The sequence below is a fragment of the Anser cygnoides genome, chromosome 21 (genome assembly GCF_040182565.1).
Source record: "Anser cygnoides isolate HZ-2024a breed goose chromosome 21, Taihu_goose_T2T_genome, whole genome shotgun sequence".
NCBI lineage: Eukaryota > Metazoa > Chordata > Aves > Anseriformes > Anatidae > Anser > Anser cygnoides.
The window spans coordinates 4,401,588-4,418,117 of record NC_089893.1 but is presented as its reverse complement, the minus strand read 5'-3'; the positions used below and the strand labels follow the sequence as shown (position 1 = coordinate 4,418,117).

The 16,530-nt window shown below is 54.7% G+C and overlaps 2 protein-coding genes and 1 long non-coding RNA gene across 3 annotated transcripts; 1 reads left to right on the top strand and 2 right to left on the bottom strand.

The window, feature by feature from the left end:
- Positions 1–45: 45 nt before the first annotated feature.
- On the bottom strand, positions 46–4,356 carry HINFP (histone H4 transcription factor). The gene is made up of 9 exons (XM_048063605.2): positions 4,152–4,356; positions 3,832–4,058; positions 3,569–3,680; positions 2,978–3,130; positions 2,489–2,566; positions 2,276–2,396; positions 2,026–2,164; positions 1,694–1,818; positions 46–1,247 (listed from the first exon to the last, which is right to left on the bottom strand). Exons 1-9 carry the CDS (start codon positions 4,300–4,302, stop codon positions 734–736), a joined length of 1,620 nt encoding a protein of 539 aa, XP_047919562.2. The 5' UTR covers positions 4,303–4,356; the 3' UTR covers positions 46–733.
- A 2,874-nt stretch (positions 4,357–7,230) lies between these two features.
- POU2AF2 (POU class 2 homeobox associating factor 2) lies at positions 7,231–16,530 on the top strand. The gene is made up of 5 exons (XM_066981093.1): positions 7,231–7,407; positions 10,089–10,198; positions 13,910–13,952; positions 14,672–14,970; positions 15,668–16,530. The coding sequence occupies exons 1-5, from the start codon at positions 7,335–7,337 to the stop codon at positions 16,067–16,069; spliced, it is 927 nt and encodes a 308-aa protein (XP_066837194.1). The 5' UTR covers positions 7,231–7,334; the 3' UTR covers positions 16,070–16,530.
- Positions 10,191–14,466, bottom strand: LOC136786717 (uncharacterized). Its single transcript, XR_010826140.1, has 3 exons — positions 14,288–14,466; positions 10,861–10,955; positions 10,191–10,642 (listed from the first exon to the last, which is right to left on the bottom strand). It is a non-coding gene; the product is annotated as an uncharacterized lncRNA (long non-coding RNA).

Below are 16,530 nucleotides of genomic sequence, written 5' to 3'. Positions count from 1 at the left end.
CTGCGGCGGGCAGGGACGGGGCCGAAGCAGACACCGGATGCCGGCTGGCCTGGCACGCTGCTGTTTATTCGTCTCTCCAAAGCACGCCGCCCAACCGGGAGCCCGAACCCCAACGTGGGGAGGAAACCCGGGGGGAGAACAGAAGCACGAAGGCAGCTCCAAGCCCCCGGTGCTGCAGGGGAGCAGAAGCCTCTGAGGGAGAGCACCTGCAGCCCTCTCCTCCCCCCCCCCCACCGAGATGGCTGCAGCGTAACGGGATCAGCAGCGCACGAGGATGCGCGGGGAAGTGATGATGAGGGCAGACGAGGAGCACGCTGCCCCTGGAGCACAAGGCCGCGGGAGAACGGGTCTGCAGAGGGCCTCACGCCTCCCCGGGTGAGCGATTCTGCCGCACATCGCCTGCGTGGGGAGAGCCCGGCTGAGGACCGGGCCCAGCACAGCCCACAACGGGGCCGCGGCACCAGCGAGCGAACCTGGGTCAGGCTGAGACCAAACCCGGAGGCATGGGAGGTCCCCAAAATAAAGAGAGAGCTCTTTCCAGCTAATTTTTGTGACCCACAGCCAGTGGAGACCAGTCCCTCTCCCCCGCCACGCCACCCGGGCAGGTGGGAAGCCAGCCAGCGGCACGGGGGAGAAGCCACCTTCGACCTTTCTCCCCCGGGCACTTCCCAACCGCCCCCCGAACCCCATCGGAGGCCCGGGACTTCCAGAGGCAGCGAGGCAGGCGGGCTGCTCACACGATCTGGATGCCCAGCTCCTCGGCCGTCTTCTGCAGGCGGTCCATGACGTTCTCCTCCAGCTCCGCGGGCAGCCCGCCGGGCTCCGCCAGCCGCTCCTCGGCGGCCGCGCCGTAGTACGCCGTCTCGCTCTCCCCGCGCTCGTCGGTCCGGCTCGCCGCGTGGACGACGGGGCTGGCCGGGGCGCCGGGCTCCCGCTCCGGGGACGGAGCAGCTCCCGGGAAGGCGCCGGGCGGCGCTGCCTCAGGGCCGGCAGCAGAGCGAGCCGCGGCGTGCTGCGGGGCCGCCTGCCGCTCACCCGCGCGGTTCTCCGCCGGGGAAGGCTCCGCGGGGGCCTCCAGGACGATGCCCCGCAGGTTGCCCTCGCCTTCGGACAGCACCACGCAGTCGGGGGAGCCATCCAGCGCCTCCCCCCGCTTCTCCCTGTCCTTCAGCAGCTGCTCCGTCAGCTCCACGCTCTCGTAGCGCACCAGCTGCAGCCTCATGTAGCCGTCCTCGTGTTCCTTGTACCTGAGCGCAGACAGGGAATGGGGGGGTGACGAGCTGGCCACGCTGCAGACCTCCCCCCAGGAGAAGGGCAGCAGCCTGAAGCAGCAGCCAAGGAAGGAGAATCACATTTTGGGCTCCAAAGCCCGGCACTACAAGGGCTGTAGCAGCCAGGAGATGGATTTCTCTCTCCAGGGTGGGACACGTGGCCCCGCCGAGCTCAGAGGAGTCCCACGAGGCGCGGCTGCAGCGGCACCGCGCTGCCCACGCTCACCTCTGCCCCGCTGCTCCGCCACTGTGCCGAACCCCACCGAAAACTTGCCGCCCCGCGCCTCCCAACCGCCGGGAGACGGGGCTGGAGCACGCCACAGGCAGGTGCCAGCACCCAGGCGCTGTCGGGTCACCTTGCCGGCTCCAGGACGCAGTCCGGCTGCCTCCTGCACTCGAGGGGAGCTAAAGGTGTGCGGTACCTGAAGCGGGGATGCCCCGAGGGCCACTTGAACTGGTGTTTCTTCCTGAGGTGGACGGTGAGGTTGTTCCCACGCGTGAAGCACTTGTCGCAGACGTGGCACTTGTAGCGGGGCTCCGAGTCACCCTGAAGGGCAGAGAGGGGGACGTAACCGCCCCGCGAGCGAGCAGGGAGGGAGGAATCGGGTTCCCCGACGCTGACACGAGGCGGCACCGCAGCTAGAAAGAAACGCAACCTGCCCTCATGCTCCTGCAGGCTGGGGCTGCGTGTGAATTTAGTGGCTGTTTTTTTTGTTTTGTTTTCGTCTCATGCTTCTGGAGAGCAGGGCCCTACCTCGTGGACCTTGCGGTAGTGCAGCTTGATGGAGCAGAGGGAGCGCGCGGTGAAGCTGCACGCCTCGAACTCGCAGCGGTAGGCTGGCTCCTTGCTGTGCGTGTCCAGGTGCTTCCTCAGGTCGATGAGATTCTTGCAGCTACAAGGAAACGATTGAAGGAAGCAGGCTGGGTCCCGTGCAGGGCAGAGTCAGGCCTCTGGGCGCTTTTCTGGCACCGGGCTGGGAGGACGGCAAAGCCCCGGCCCTCACCTGTAGTCGCAGTAGTCACACTTGAACGGCCGCTCCTCGCTGTGCCGAAAACGGATGTGATTGCGCAGGGAGGAGGGCAGCGGGCACGTCATGTCGCACAGCGGGCACTTGTAATGGTTCACTGCAGGGAGAGACGGGGGGGAAACATCAGCGCGGGGCGGGGGGAGAGTGGGCACTTCGGAGCTCGGCTGGGAGAAGGAGCCCTCTTCTCACCGTGGTTCCTCATGTGGTCACGGAGCAGCCTCTCTGTGGCGAACCTCTTGGAGCAGTGAGAGCACTGAAACCTCTGCTCTGCAGCGTCAGGGCCGGGGAGGAAACGGAGGGGGCGGTGAGAAACGAGATCAAAGCACAGGGAACAGCCCCAAGGGCGGCACGCGAGACAAAGGGGTCGTTACAGCCGAGCTGGGAACCCTCCTCTCCAGCGAGGAACAGCAGACACAAAGCCAACCCAACAAACAAACAGACAAAACACGTGCAAGGACCAGGCCGCCTTCATTTTGCGCAGCCTCTGGCCAGCCTCCAGCCCTCCTGCCTCTGCCGCACGCCGCTTCTCAGGCTCTTCAGTGTCTTAGCTCCCGGTCCACAGAGAAGGCAGGCTGTCTCAAAGCTCCCCACGCCCGACCCTTTTGCTCCCCGGGCCCAGGCAGCCCCGGCAACCCAACCGCCTGCCCAGGGGGCTGCTCCCCGCCCGCAGCAGCTTACGGTCCAGCGCAGTCTGACGGCGGATGTGGTCGAAGAACTTGGTGTTGTTGGCGAACATCCCGCCGCAGGTGGGGCACGCCACCACCTTCTCCTGCGTGTGGCTGCGCAGGTGCTCCCGCAGCTTGCAGCGCCCTTTGAAAGAGCAGTCGCAGTCTGCACAGAGAGGAGAGAACGCCGTGAGGGTCCCCCACAGCAGGGCTCAGCGGGGTAAGCATCCACAGCCCGGCTGAGCGGCAGGCTCCTTGGAAGACGCAGCGGGATGGGAGCGCTGGTGTCCAGTTGCCGCGGGCCCCCTGGCACCACAAACATTTAAGGCAATTGCACGCACGCAGAAGCGAGAAATTATTTTAAAAATCTAACTGGAACCTTTACTCTTATGTAGCAATTAACCTTAAGTGAAAAGTTCAATATCAAACACCCTGATAAATCCCCTGAAGGAAACCTTACAGCAGCATCATTAGGATTATACAGGCGCTCTTTAGGTTTCAGAGCTCTCTGAAACCGTGAAAGGCACGCAGAGCCCTCCTGCACAACCCCTGCAGCCCAGCCCCACGCCAAGCTCCCCGGAGCAGCCCCGCACGCCCCCGATACCCTTCCAGCCGCAGAGCACCACGTGGTTCTCCTTCCCGGCTGCCTTGTACTCCGAGCAGAAGCTGTGGTCCTCCACGTGCCGATAGAACCACTCGGGATTATCGAACGACCTCTGTGGGGGAGGAGGGACAGGCAGAAGAGGGTGAGATGATCACGCTGGCCTCAGCCCGCGCGCAGCAGGCACTCTTACACAGGTACGCGCAGAACCGAGAGGCAGGGGAATAGCAGCTCCCCTTCCCTGGGCCGCCGCGCGGTGCCCTCACCTCACAGTACTCCCACAGGCAGAGGAAGTTCTCCTGGATCTCGGGGATGATGTTGCGGCTCTGGAAGTCCAGCTGGCAGCGGCTGACGTCCGGCTGGGCCCGCAGGGCGCGCAGCCCCCACTGCTTCAGCTTGGTGTGGTAGCAGTGGAAGTAGACATGGCGCACCAGGTCGGCCGGGCTCTCGGGGGAGCAGAAGCCACACTCCTGCCACAGGCACGTGTACTCCTCTATAAAAAAAGCCAGAAAACAGATTAAAAGCTTAACAAAAAAAACCAAATACGGACGTTTTTGGACAGAACCCCCCCGGGGCGGCCCCTCACCCAGCGGGTCCACCTCGTCGCGCCGCTCCCCGGGCAGGTGGTGCCGCAGGTGCTGGGCCACATGCCCGCAGAACTCCTCCATGGCGGCGGCCGCGTAGGAGCAGGCGGCCCACTCGCAGCGCAGCACCACCGCCTCCCTCACGGGCGCCATGGCGGCCAACCGCGGCCCAGGCCCGGCCCCACACGGGGGGCGCCGGAACGCAACGGACCGCGCCCCGACGGCCAGCCAATGGAAGCCGCCCGCCCGTCAGCCGCCGACCAATCGCAGCGCGGGGCGCGGAGCCGCGCGTACTGCCGAGGAGAGGGGGCGGGCGGGAAGCGGAGCTGGGTCACGAAGGTTCCGGGCAAAAATCCGCCCCCCCCCCAAACCCGAAAACCCAACAGGGCCGCGACCCCCCGGCACCGGCCCAGGGCTGCCCGAGGAGCCCCTCAGCACCGTCATCGTGGGCAAAAAGTTATGCATGTCTGCCCTCCTCCACACATCTCTCACCCCCCTCATAACATGGATATAGGGCAGGATACGGCCCTGTGCAACGTTCACCCATCATCACCTTGCTGGCTCGTTGGCATCGCCCAGCTCAGACCCCAGTGGAATCATTAGGGTTGGAAAAACCCTCCGAGATCACCTGGTCCAACCATCCCCTACCACCAATGTCACCCACTAAGCCACTTCCCTAAGCACCACGTCCAACCTTTCCTCAGACACCCCCAGGGACGGTGATGCCACCACCTCCCTGAGCAACCCGTTCCAACGCCTGACTGCTCTTTCTGAGAAGAAATGTCTCCTCATTTCCAGCCTGAACCTCCCCAGCTTGAGGCCATTCCCTCTAGTCCTATCACTAGTTACCTTTGAGAAGAGGCCAACCCCCAGCTCCCCACAGCTTCCTTTCAGGCAGAGATCAATAAGGCCTCCCCTGAGCCTCCTCTTCCCCAGACTAAACAACCCCAGTTCCCTCAGCTGCTCCTCACAGGACTTGTGCTCCTCAGTGTGCAAACACAAGCCCAGACCTGCACAGGATGACGAGTGCAGTCCTTCGGGACTGCAGCAGGACCAGCTCACACCTGGGCTTGGTAATCTCGTACCCTAGGCTCCATACCTGGCATGTTAGGGTTTTTGGTGCAGGTCCTGGCTCTTGCAGCAGCAGAAGGCAAAGATTGGCACAGGCTTTGCAGCTGCCACAGATTCATTTCAACGCCTCCAGGGCAAATGCCGCTGCCGTTGTCAAAAAAAAACACAAATTCATCTCAGTGCACACGCTTACAATCTAAATACACACATCTGGGCATCCTGGCCAAACACAAAACACAAAACCCATGCTATCCATCGGTATTATGTTGCCACTGTGAGACAATGTGACATATTCTCTTTACCCATTAATGAAAAGACAGATTGAAATGACAGTTTGAAATAAACAAATATGCATTGAGTATTGCATCTGCTGCTCCAGGCTTTTGTAGTAGAGAACAGAGACGCAATTCTTAGAACGGTTTGCTTTGGCACAGGTAAATACCATGCTAAAACAGAATGGGACTGTATAAAACGTGCCATAAAAAGGTGCCTTGTCAATACACAATTGCTTCCATAACTCCTATTGTACACACGGTACATGCCTAAATCCACTAAATAATATAGAAAATCTGGATCTGATGCTTTTTCAAAGGAAAATGCAAGTTAAGGGATGGATTCCCTCTAAAAGAAGGCTGAGTTTTTATTTTATCTCTGTTTAATTATTTTCTGCAGGACCTGTTGTTGTTTTCAGTGTAATTGTTTTGTAATCAGTACAGAAAACACCTGGACTGGCTAGATAGCACAAAGCTATTAGCTTGAACAGGGCTTGGCTTTAACTTGTGAATCCTAAAGTATATAAATATCTGGCACAGGAGACAAAACTGGATGGGAAGCCTGCCAGGAAGCAGGTGGCAAACTAAGCTTATTGCTGACAAGGCAAAGACAACTCTTCTGTTGGGACCTCACATCTGCCCACGCTTCCCTGCCCTGCCTGGTGCCTCCTGCCCTTGTAACACCTGTCAGCACCGCGCATACCAGGTGGGGGCAGCCAGGGACAGTCTGGCCAAAATAAGACTTGTCCATGGAGAGGGCGAATATACACGGTCTAAAACTCCGTTCACAGGAGCTAGGGTTTTCCAAGAGACTGTGGAATGTCCTCTTGGTCCTGAGCACTGCATCTGAGCAGGCAGAACACCCGAATCATTCTGAAAGTTGGGAATTCTGTACATTGGGAATTACCTGTGATGTTATTTCAGCTCTGCCTTCCCTACTTTCCTTGATGACCTGATCAGATCAGCCTTTGCCAGCTGCTGCCCTTTATATTTTACTTTTCTTCTAAAGGAAAAGAATAATTACACTTAATAGTAATAATAATAGTAATAATAATAATAATAATAACAGCCTTCCTCAGGAAGTCAGTTCACGTGACAGGCCAAATTCATCTCTGGGCCAACGCAAGGGAGAGCACACAGAATTATAAAGAGAGACAGATCTTACCTAACAGACCCGCAAGCTGGCAGCAGGCTCCACAAGGAGGAATATTTAATTATGAGGAATCCAATGGCGCCAGTTTTGCCCTGCTCATGTAAGATGAGCACAGTAATGCCATGTACCAGCCCACTCTGCGCACAAAATGCTCCAGAGATCATCTGCCTCACTGCAGCCTGTCCTCAACGCATTGCTAGGCTGTGCTAGCTGCGTCGCAGGAAAATGGCTCTCGGAGAATTTGTGTAATGCCCAGGCTGGCCTGTGAGGTCCCAGACAGACAGTCCTACTTCCTGAGTATGGCTCGTGTGCATCTTCACCTGCACATGGACATTTCAGATTTACAGACAATGCTTGTTTCCAGCTTGTTCTCCCACCCATGAAGGGATGGCCCATCACTGCAAGACTTACCAGCCTTTCACCTGAACCAAACATTTTCCACTGATGAACTCAGCTCAGTTTTCATCCATGAACTGTCAGCTCAGACAGGAAAGAGACCCACTGAGAATGATCCACACTGACCATGCAAATCGGAGCGATACACACATCAAGAGATTTGCATTTAAGCAAATCCCAAACAAGGTATTGTGGAGACATCACTAAATTGTAGAAAATATATTTCCATCAGGCTCAGCTGGAACTTTATCAGTGGAGAATGAGCACTGACTTCACTCTGCTCTGGGAAGCTCATGACAGCCCTTCTCCAAACTCCTGCAGAATCTGAGAGCTGGGACTCATCACCAGTGATCGCAATGGAAACAGGTGAGTCTCGGCACCTTGACTTTCCAAAAGCATAAAGATGCAGCAGCATGATGGAAGTATTGGGGAAAGAATATATCGTGCCATCCTTGGGCTCAAGTTAAAACAACGCAGAAAGGAGAATTGTCTAAAATCAGCATATGATACCTTTGCTATTCCAAAAAAATTAACAATATTTATTTGAATATTCAGCCTTCCCTAAACCAAATTCAATTTTATTTTCAATATTTTTTTCCAAGAGGCAGTTATGCCAAAGCGATGTGAAATACAATCTAATTTACTTGAAAAATTACATCAACTCTGGCCTAAATTAGCATTTTCTTCCCTGATGCTGCCAAGAGCAGGATTATGTGGGGTTCTAATAGCTCGGCATCTGATCCTGCTGAATAGCACGCCAAGTTATTTTACTTGCATGTGCTAGGCTGCTTTGTTAAAAAAGGGGTTTGAGGACAGACAGAGCCCTTATATTGCTTACTTATTCTTTGTCTCAAATTCTTATAACTGTGGGTGTATGAGTGAAGAAACTTCAACAGCACAGCACCCTTGTGTAAAGGATGTATGGGAGTGTTTTTGAAGTGTTTTTAGACTGTAGTAAAGATGTTAGGGAACCAGGACTGCAGAAGTGCAGAGCATCGGACAGCAGCTGGAAATGGTCACAGAAGCAAGGTCAGTTAACAAAGATGTTGCAGGATTTGGCAATAGCAGGCTGATGAACAAAGGAATGAAAGCGGGCCATAGCTTTTCTAACAATGCTATTTTAGAGGTATCTCCATTCTGAAAATTAAATATGAGCATACTCATGGCTGGGGTCCCTCTGCCAAAGTTCCGTGCTGAATCAAGGCCTGAGTCTTCCACAGGACACAGCCAGCAACAGCTGCCTGAGTTACTGGAGGCAGCAAACCATGGTGGAGCCCAGTGAGCTGTGCTCTGCAGTTCTGGCTCATCCATCAAATTGCAGTGCTGTATCTCTAAAGGAACTCACGCAAAGATCCCAATGCAGCAAGTATAGCTGTTTCTGCCACTTAATGCCTGCTCTGCCAGAGATTCGGAACCCCAGCTGCCAGCACGGGTACCCCTGCTTCCAACTCCTCTCAGTAAAAAAGAGCCCAGAAAAGCGGCTACAGGAGGGACGCTTCTTTGGGCCACAGACAAGAGCCAGTCTCTGTATACAGACAAATTTCTTTCAACCTCAAGAGTATTATATCCATTGCTGGCTGTGTCCTGGCTTACCCAGAGATGCTGGCTGGTCAGCATTCAGACTGTCTTCAGCCCTGTTTAGACTATTTTGATCATAAGCTTTTTTGGGGCAGTGTCCTTGAAATGTGTTTGCCTCGTGTCTTGGCTGAAGTCTCTCTCTGGTCAGTATTCAAACACCAAAACCAAACTGCAGTTGCCCCAGAATTGCAATTGCTATGCCCAACAGAAAACATCTGGGGTAACCCCAAGCCAGCATTGAGATCGTGTTGCTTCCACCCTCTTCCTCTTCCCTTTGTAAGCCCTCTGTACGTATCTTAGTGATATGGTTTAGTGGAGGTCTTGTTAGTGCTAGGACAGAGGTTGGACTAGATGATCTTGGAGGTCTCTTCCAACCTAGACAATTCTGTGATTCTGTATGTGCACCTGGGGATACTGTGCCTGACGAATCAAAGTGATAAATGGAGCCAAATGGCACTTCCTGAAAAGCAGGCGGGCAAAAAGATAAATCACAATTTCAGACAAACATCAGCTGCGGAATGGCTGTTGGTGCTCCCTCAGGAGAGCACAGCTTTGTGTTTTCCAAGGGATTAACTTCAAACTTCAGTTTTTCTCTGGAAGACTCCAATAAAAGCCCATCTGGACACTCCTCCCTGGCTCCGCAGGTGCGAGCTCTGTGCGGCGCAGCCCGTTGGCCGGGATAAAAGAGCTCCCCTGGAACTGCTCCCCGTACCGCTCTGCCCTCGCTTGTGTCAGAACACCTGTACACAAGGCAGATAGACCTCAAAGCTTTTTCCAGGCAAGGGAAGAGGACAGATGCTTTGCACCAGAAGTCACACGGACTTTATGTACAGGTTCTGCTGGATTCCAGGCAGCTTGAGAGAACAGGCAGGACTGCCATCAGGGTGACATGGCTGAGACCGTACCCTTCTTTTCCTTTCATGGTATCTTCACAACCTAATTCACATCACCAATTAGAGAGGTCAGTCCCACCATTTGGGCTACTTCTGCCTTTGCTGCACTGAGATCAAAACTATCTCAGCCCCCAGAGCGATGTGCTGAAAGCCAGCAACTCCAGAAGGGCACCGAGGAGCTAAACCACAGCATCTCTGCTGGAAGCAAGCAGGGCTGTACCACTAAATCAAATTTTGCTGATCCAAAGGGGAAATGTAGGAGCCCCCAGGCACTCTAAAAAAAAAAAAAGGCTAAAGGCTAAAGCCATCAACCAGCCTGGCACTGATGGAGCTGCACATAAACCTCATGGCACCCAGTGCTAACTGCAGGGCAGGGCACCTCAGTCTTTGTTCTCTGCAGATGAGCAGCCCTCACTGCGGGGTTCCTAAGGGATGGTTTTGCATGAATAATAGCAGTCTTACTTGCTGCCTCCCTAACTTGGTGTAGAGGCAGGGAATTTGCTTCTTCCATAACCACCTCTTCCGCCTACTCTCTGCCTTTGCTGAACTCCTCTAACACTTCTCTCATTCACTTAGTTACTACAGATTTTGGCAAGCGAGTGTACCAAGGAGTGCGAGTGAAACACACAGTCAAAGATCTTCTTGCTGAAAAGCGATCCAGGCAGAGCAGTGGCTCCTGCTTCAGTGTAAGTCAGCTTTGTTTATTTGTTTGTTGTTTGTTTGTTGTTTTTTTTTTAAAAAAACAGAAGTCAGTCCATGTAATCCTCTAGTTTAAAGAGCATTTGCATTGAGTGCAGGGCACTGCCAACATCAGGAGGGAATGGTGAAAACGTTTACACCACTGTTTTCCCCCAAGAGATCACAGATGGTTCCTTGATTTTTCCACATCGGTGAACCTTTGAGGAACTGAAGTTGCAGCGTATGTATATTTAGCAAATCAGTAACGCTAAATTTCCCATTCCTTTCACATCCTGCGTATGACACCTTCCCAAGTCAGCTTGCTTTCTCACCAGCTACATTTGAACAGCTGAGCGCCGCAGAAATAGATGATCTTCCCCGATTGTTGTGCTCCTTCCAGCTCCTCTCTCTGGCATACCCAAGTGCCAGGGGAAACGCAGTGATGTTATGGTCTGGAAAGAGGCCAAACATCAGCTTGTAAGAGGTGATGTCTTTCTTAAGTGGTTCTATGGCAACAGGAAGCCTAAGTGAAATTATAGTACGCTACGTTGTTTTTTTTCTGGAATAGCCATACAAGCAATGGTGTCCCAGAAGGGGCACAATACTGCAGGTGCCAGCACGGGGCACCCAGAGGCACCGTAAGCCACTCGCTGGGTGCTTAAGGTCTCACCTTTATCAGGCAGCAGCACCTCGCTTCCAGGCTGACCGGCAGCAGCGGGGCCTCTGACAGAAGAGGAGATGTAGCCAAGCTGCTGAAACTGGGTCCTGCAAGGAAAGGGTGGGAGCAGAGACCTGAATTACTGACAGCAGAAAACGGATTTTAGGAGTTCTGATGCTGTTTGCATTCACTGAACAACCAGATCCTTGTTGAGGACTATCATGCTTCACTTGCTCCCTTTCCGGAGGCAGCAGCTTTTTTGTTTAGCACCTCAACGTGTCCAACTGCCGGCCCTAGGGACTGTAAAACACATGCTACTTGCTTTATTGCCCTTTGCTTTATATTCCAGAGCTAGGTAGTTGTGTGTCTATCTAATGCAAAATTCGCCCTATTGCTAATTCCCCATGATAGACAAAAAATTATTGTGCAGGGCAAACATCCGTATTTGCTGGAACATATCATGAAAAGAACAACTGTAAGAGCAGCTCTTTATCTGACAGGTAACATAAGCCAGAATCAAAGCAAACAGCAGATGACTGAACACCCCTTTGTATATTTATGATGCGGTGTAATTTAGCTGCATCTTTTGTCTGAATACGATCTTTGCTCTGAAATCAGTAAATCCTTGCCGTGCAAGGGAAGGTCTGCAGAGCTGAATCAAACTTCTGAGGAAAGGTCGTTGCCCATCAGAGGGCAGCTGATGGGCTGTTTACTGAGGCAGCAGAACCATTTCCGGACATTCAGGCATGACACATTAAACGATAGAAAAACAGTTTGTACCATGGTGAAAACCACGCAGTCTGGGCATCTGAATTCCCATCAACTGCAGGGCCAAAGGACTCAGCCCTGGGCTCCGGGGAGGGTCTGACACTTCTCCTTTGGCTCACTGCGGTCAGAGGCATGACCCAGCTGTCACCCTTTGTATGATAAAAGACTTAAACCACATTCTTGTCTCAGGCAAGGACACTGGTCAGTGCACAGACGAGCACAGCAGCAGTCAGAGGCTTGTGGCCAGCAAAGCACTTTTATTAACCCAGGGCACCTGGGCTCCCCATTGCAGGGCCAGGGCCATAACATTCACAAGTTGACCTGCATCCTTTTTACCCTTTTTTTTTTTTCCCCTTTTTACTGCCCCAAGGCAGCCCTGTAGCTGAACACGCCTGAGCTCCCGAGGTAAAGCAATGCAGCTGGGGGCCAGGCTTATCAGCAGCTGAACATGCTGCGGGCTCAAGTGATGCTGAACAGGCGCGCTGACGTGTTGCAGAAGACCCAGCTAGCCCAGTCCCACAGCGCTGAAAGGAAGTAATGCAGGGAGGAAATGGACTAATGGGCTTAAATTAAGCCGAGCCATTCATCACCTGATAAGGAGCCAGGAGGCAATGGAAACATAGGGCCCTGCAAGTCTGCGGGTGCTTGCTACAGAGAAAGCCAGGGGTGGGCAGCTGCGGAGGATCTTGTAATTGAATTAAGGCAGGTAAAGCCCTCACAGCTAACACCAGCTCTGCAGCTAGCCTTCACAGGGGTGTGCCAAAAATGCCTGTGACACTGTTTCAGTGGCTGCTGAACAGGCAGGATCAAGGATTTACTCAGACGCACCACAGATTTGAAATGCTCCATAACAGAGGATGCCCAGGGACCTCCCCATTCCCGCAGCAAAACACCCCAGCTCTCCTCACCGCAGCCCTTCTCTGCTAGCTGCACCTCCAAATGCAGGCAGGGCACAGCGCTGCTGGTCCCTTACATCTCAAAGGCAATATTAGGGGTGCCAGGTGACAGTTCTGGGAATGTTTCTTGCTAAGACTGGGGTCTAAACACTTGTGCAGGGGGCTGCACCATCACCTTCAGGCAAAGATTCCTCTCCAGTGAACGCAGCCAGCCAGCAGCAGGATGCTGTGGCCACGGGCAGGCAGAGGAAGCGGTGGGGAAAACGCCCTGGAGCAGGAGAAGGGATCACCAAAACGGCACGCATGCAGCAGGAGGGGTGTCTGCTGACACCAGATTTGCATGGGGTGGCCTCAGCTCCGCAGGGCGCCGCATTGCCAGCGAGGATCCTTGCTGAGGTCTGCGGCCAGAAGAGGCTCAGCCTTAGGCAGGTGCAAGCCCCGGCCCTGCAGGATGAGCGCTCATCTGCCCGCAAGCCCAAGGGCTCCTTCCTGCCACCTCCTGCGCCCCAGTGACTCCTGTGGGCTCAGGGCTCATTTCCATGACGGAGCAGGGAGCAGCTGCAAGCCTCCCCTGGCAGTAAAAGGAAGTCTTAGCACTGGCAAATTTAATTCAAATCTAAACCTCTAAATTTGGTTGCTTGCTATGGCAGGAACCTCCTGTTTGCACTATGCAAACTGGAAATAGCATGGCACCATCGCAGCCACGGGCACCGCGGGTCCAGAGGGCTGGAGGCAGACCTTGGCACTGCCCCATGGACGAGCTCTGCCCCAGAGGAGCAGGTGCCTGTGCCACAGTGCCCTGTAAGGAATTAGCCACCCCGAGCACCGGGGTTGCTCAGGGCTAATCCTCCCTTACCTTGGGGCCAAGACACTGCTGTTATTATTGTTCTCAGCATTACTGTACCACCCAAAGAGGAGCCAGAGACAGCTGCCTTCCCTGCACAGCTCCCCAGGAGCCAGCTGAGGAGGCTCCATGGCAGGGAAGCACAACGGGGCAGAGCCAGGCTCGCATGTGGGCAGCACAGAGCCGGCCTGTTTTGACCAGCCGAGGACCTGTACACAAATTTTCTCGGACCTGTTTTACTCTGACACCAAAGTAACCGCTCAGCATTGTGGCTGCATTAAGGGACGTTGCAGTATATGAGAAAGAAGTCAGTTATCTTGGTATTTCTACTGTTATCAGCTCTGTCCAAGACCTTTGAAATCTCTTCTTAGCCTACATCTGCTAATACCTCAGAGGCCCCAGGCTTGAAATCTCGAAGTTAATCTCTTCGTACTGATAACGCCAAGGCTCAAACAGTACATCACAGCTATGCCAGCACCTTCCCAAACTACAAGCTCAGAGAACTACCTTACTTTGAAAATATTTTTTTTTAATGCATCTTTATGTTTTGCAGGGCAGCACCAGCACACCACAGTCATCTTTTGTCCAAATGCCAGGTGAGGCTTTCCCCTACCAATAAATACCTTCTGTGGGGGTTGGACAGAAGATAGTGCTCCTCCAGAGGTGAGAGGTGAAGAAAGGAGCACAGGAACAGGGCCACCCCTTTGAGAAAGCCTAGGAGGAAAGTATTTGAAAGAGCCAACACATGAGCAGTGGTCTGCTAGAAGGCCCCTATAGTCTTGCGTGAAAGTCCCAAAGGGAGGCAGAGGTAATTACAGCAGCTCCACATCTTTTGATGGAGATACCACTTGGTGAACCCCCTTCTGCCTATCTCTGCACCTTCCAGTTTCCACTGGAGCTGAAGAGAGAAAGCACAAAAGCAGGAACTGACCTGTGCTGTTTCTTGAGCTCCTGGGCAGGAACAGGGAAGCACACCTGGAACAGAGGCAGGAGGTTTTACAACCTCTAATCCACTTCTTCCCCCCTGCAATTGTGGCAGAACAAGGAAAAAACAAAGACCTCATATTTAAAGCTTCCCCAAACACGTTTGGTTTGCTGCAGGTGGAGGTGATCTGCTGGATCAGGGGAAGCCCAGGGTGCTAAAAGCCTTGGGCAGGTACACCTGCTTCACATCAGGGTTGACTCCTACCTGGGGAGGTGCAGGAGAGGACAGGGCTCTGCTTGGCACCTAGGGAGGTGCCTGTGGCTCTGCAGCTCCCCAGGTGCTGTTGGTGTGGTTTCCCTTTAGCCATCCCTTTTTTTCTGACCGCCACAGGTTCCCCTACCACGGCTGGTTACTACGGAGTCAGGAGATCCTTCACAGCTGACTTGGATTTCCACAACACAAAGCAGTTTGTCAGTGATGCCTATTCGTCCCCGCTGGGGTCCAAGCCCTTCACGTGCGATTCCTTCACCACCCAGGGCTACCCAACGCTTCTGGACCCGTATCTCCCCGAGCAATACGGGGATTTCCGTAGCGCTCCCCTCACGCCTGGTACCAGCTCCTTCTTCAGCCCTTCTTCACTGCCCCCTCTCCTGCCATCCTTCCCCAATGACACAGCGCATTTCCTACTAGTGAGTGACTCTGCGGTTCTCAGCCCCCCCCATGAGCAATTACCCGATTGAAGCTGGGGTTAAGTCAGGGGGTCCCATGTGGGAAGGAAATGGCCACTGCACGAGGCAGCCCCAGCAGAATACACGGCGGATGGGGCAGGGCTGAAAGGGAATGATTTTTCTCTTTGCTCCCATCTCACGGCCCCTTTCCCTGTTGGAGAGTGGCTGCTAAATACATGATCTTCCCTGCTCCCCAAACAACAGCTCCGTTAAGCTCCTGAAATTTTCTAGAAACATCCTTTGTTGGCTCCAGACAGCTGCCTACCCCTTCCCTATTTCCCTACCCCAACGCCATCCCTTTCCTTACCCCATTCCTACCCCTACCCCTATCCCCATCCCTACCCCAATCCATGTCCCTATCCCTATCCCTGCTGCTTCCCAGGAGCCAGCTGGCTCACGCCGCAGGGCAGAGCTCCTGGGCGCTGTAGGATCAGGGCTGGTCAGTGCACTGGGAGCCTGTGCCCAGCTTGGCCCACCGCTCACACCACGGGTGTTTCCTTCCAGCAGTTTTAACACTGGAAACCCTTGTGAGTGTTCCCAGCCAGGCTTGGGGCGGGGGATTGTGGCATGGTGACACCAGGCTAGGTATGCCATCCCCTCCAGGACAATCTTTAAACCTCACAGGTCTCCCTCGCCTTCTCTCCCCGCTTCCCTGCAGAGAGAGCCGTGGGAGCAGACCTCTCCTGACAGCCTGGGCCAGTCGGACGCCGCATGCTCAGAGCCTCCGCAGGCGCTGCCCGCAGGCACCGGGTGCCTCGCCTCGCACGAGCCCGGAGGCTCTTCCCCATACCGGAGCTCGGGCTGGACCCCGGCCGGCCCCGGAGCCCAGCCCTACCCCCTGCATCCCCTTGAAGATGCCCACTACTCGCCCAGCTACGCCGCCACCTCGCCCTACTCCTTCTCGCCCTTCGTCACCGCGGCAAGCGAGCTCGCCTCCAGGATGAGCCACCTCTCGCCGGAGCCGCCCGCGGAGCTGCCGCCCCTTCACGATAACTCTGCCTGGGCGAAGGAGGATGGAAGTCCTGTCTGGGGCACGTACGAAGGCCGGAGAACTTACTGAGGAGAGACGAGAGCTGGAGGGAAGGGCAGGCGCTGACTGTTATTGAGGCAAATGAGCTACTCGCACGCTTTTTCCTAGCAGTTTCCTTCAGACAGAGGATGCTAACAACACGCAATGCTTCATGCTCTGGTTAGAGGTCACTGGATACACCACATCTAGCTTACAGGGGTGCTCTGGTGCCTTAGGAAAGCCATAGCTCACAGTCCCGCTGTGCTACAAGTAAAATACACAGCCTGAAAAATACCTGCACATTACTGGCCTGTACTGCGAGGACACATCTCAGGTACTCGCCTTCAGATGCTGAGAAAACAGGTCTCGCCGAACCTTAAACTACACCCACAGAGCGGTGTCACCAAAAGAGGGTTGGGGAGCGAGGCAGGGGCTGGGGGAAGCCCTCATCAATAGCATAATGGTGCCTCGCCTGCCCCAGGAGCAGCGACCAAAGGCTCTGCGGGCTCCAG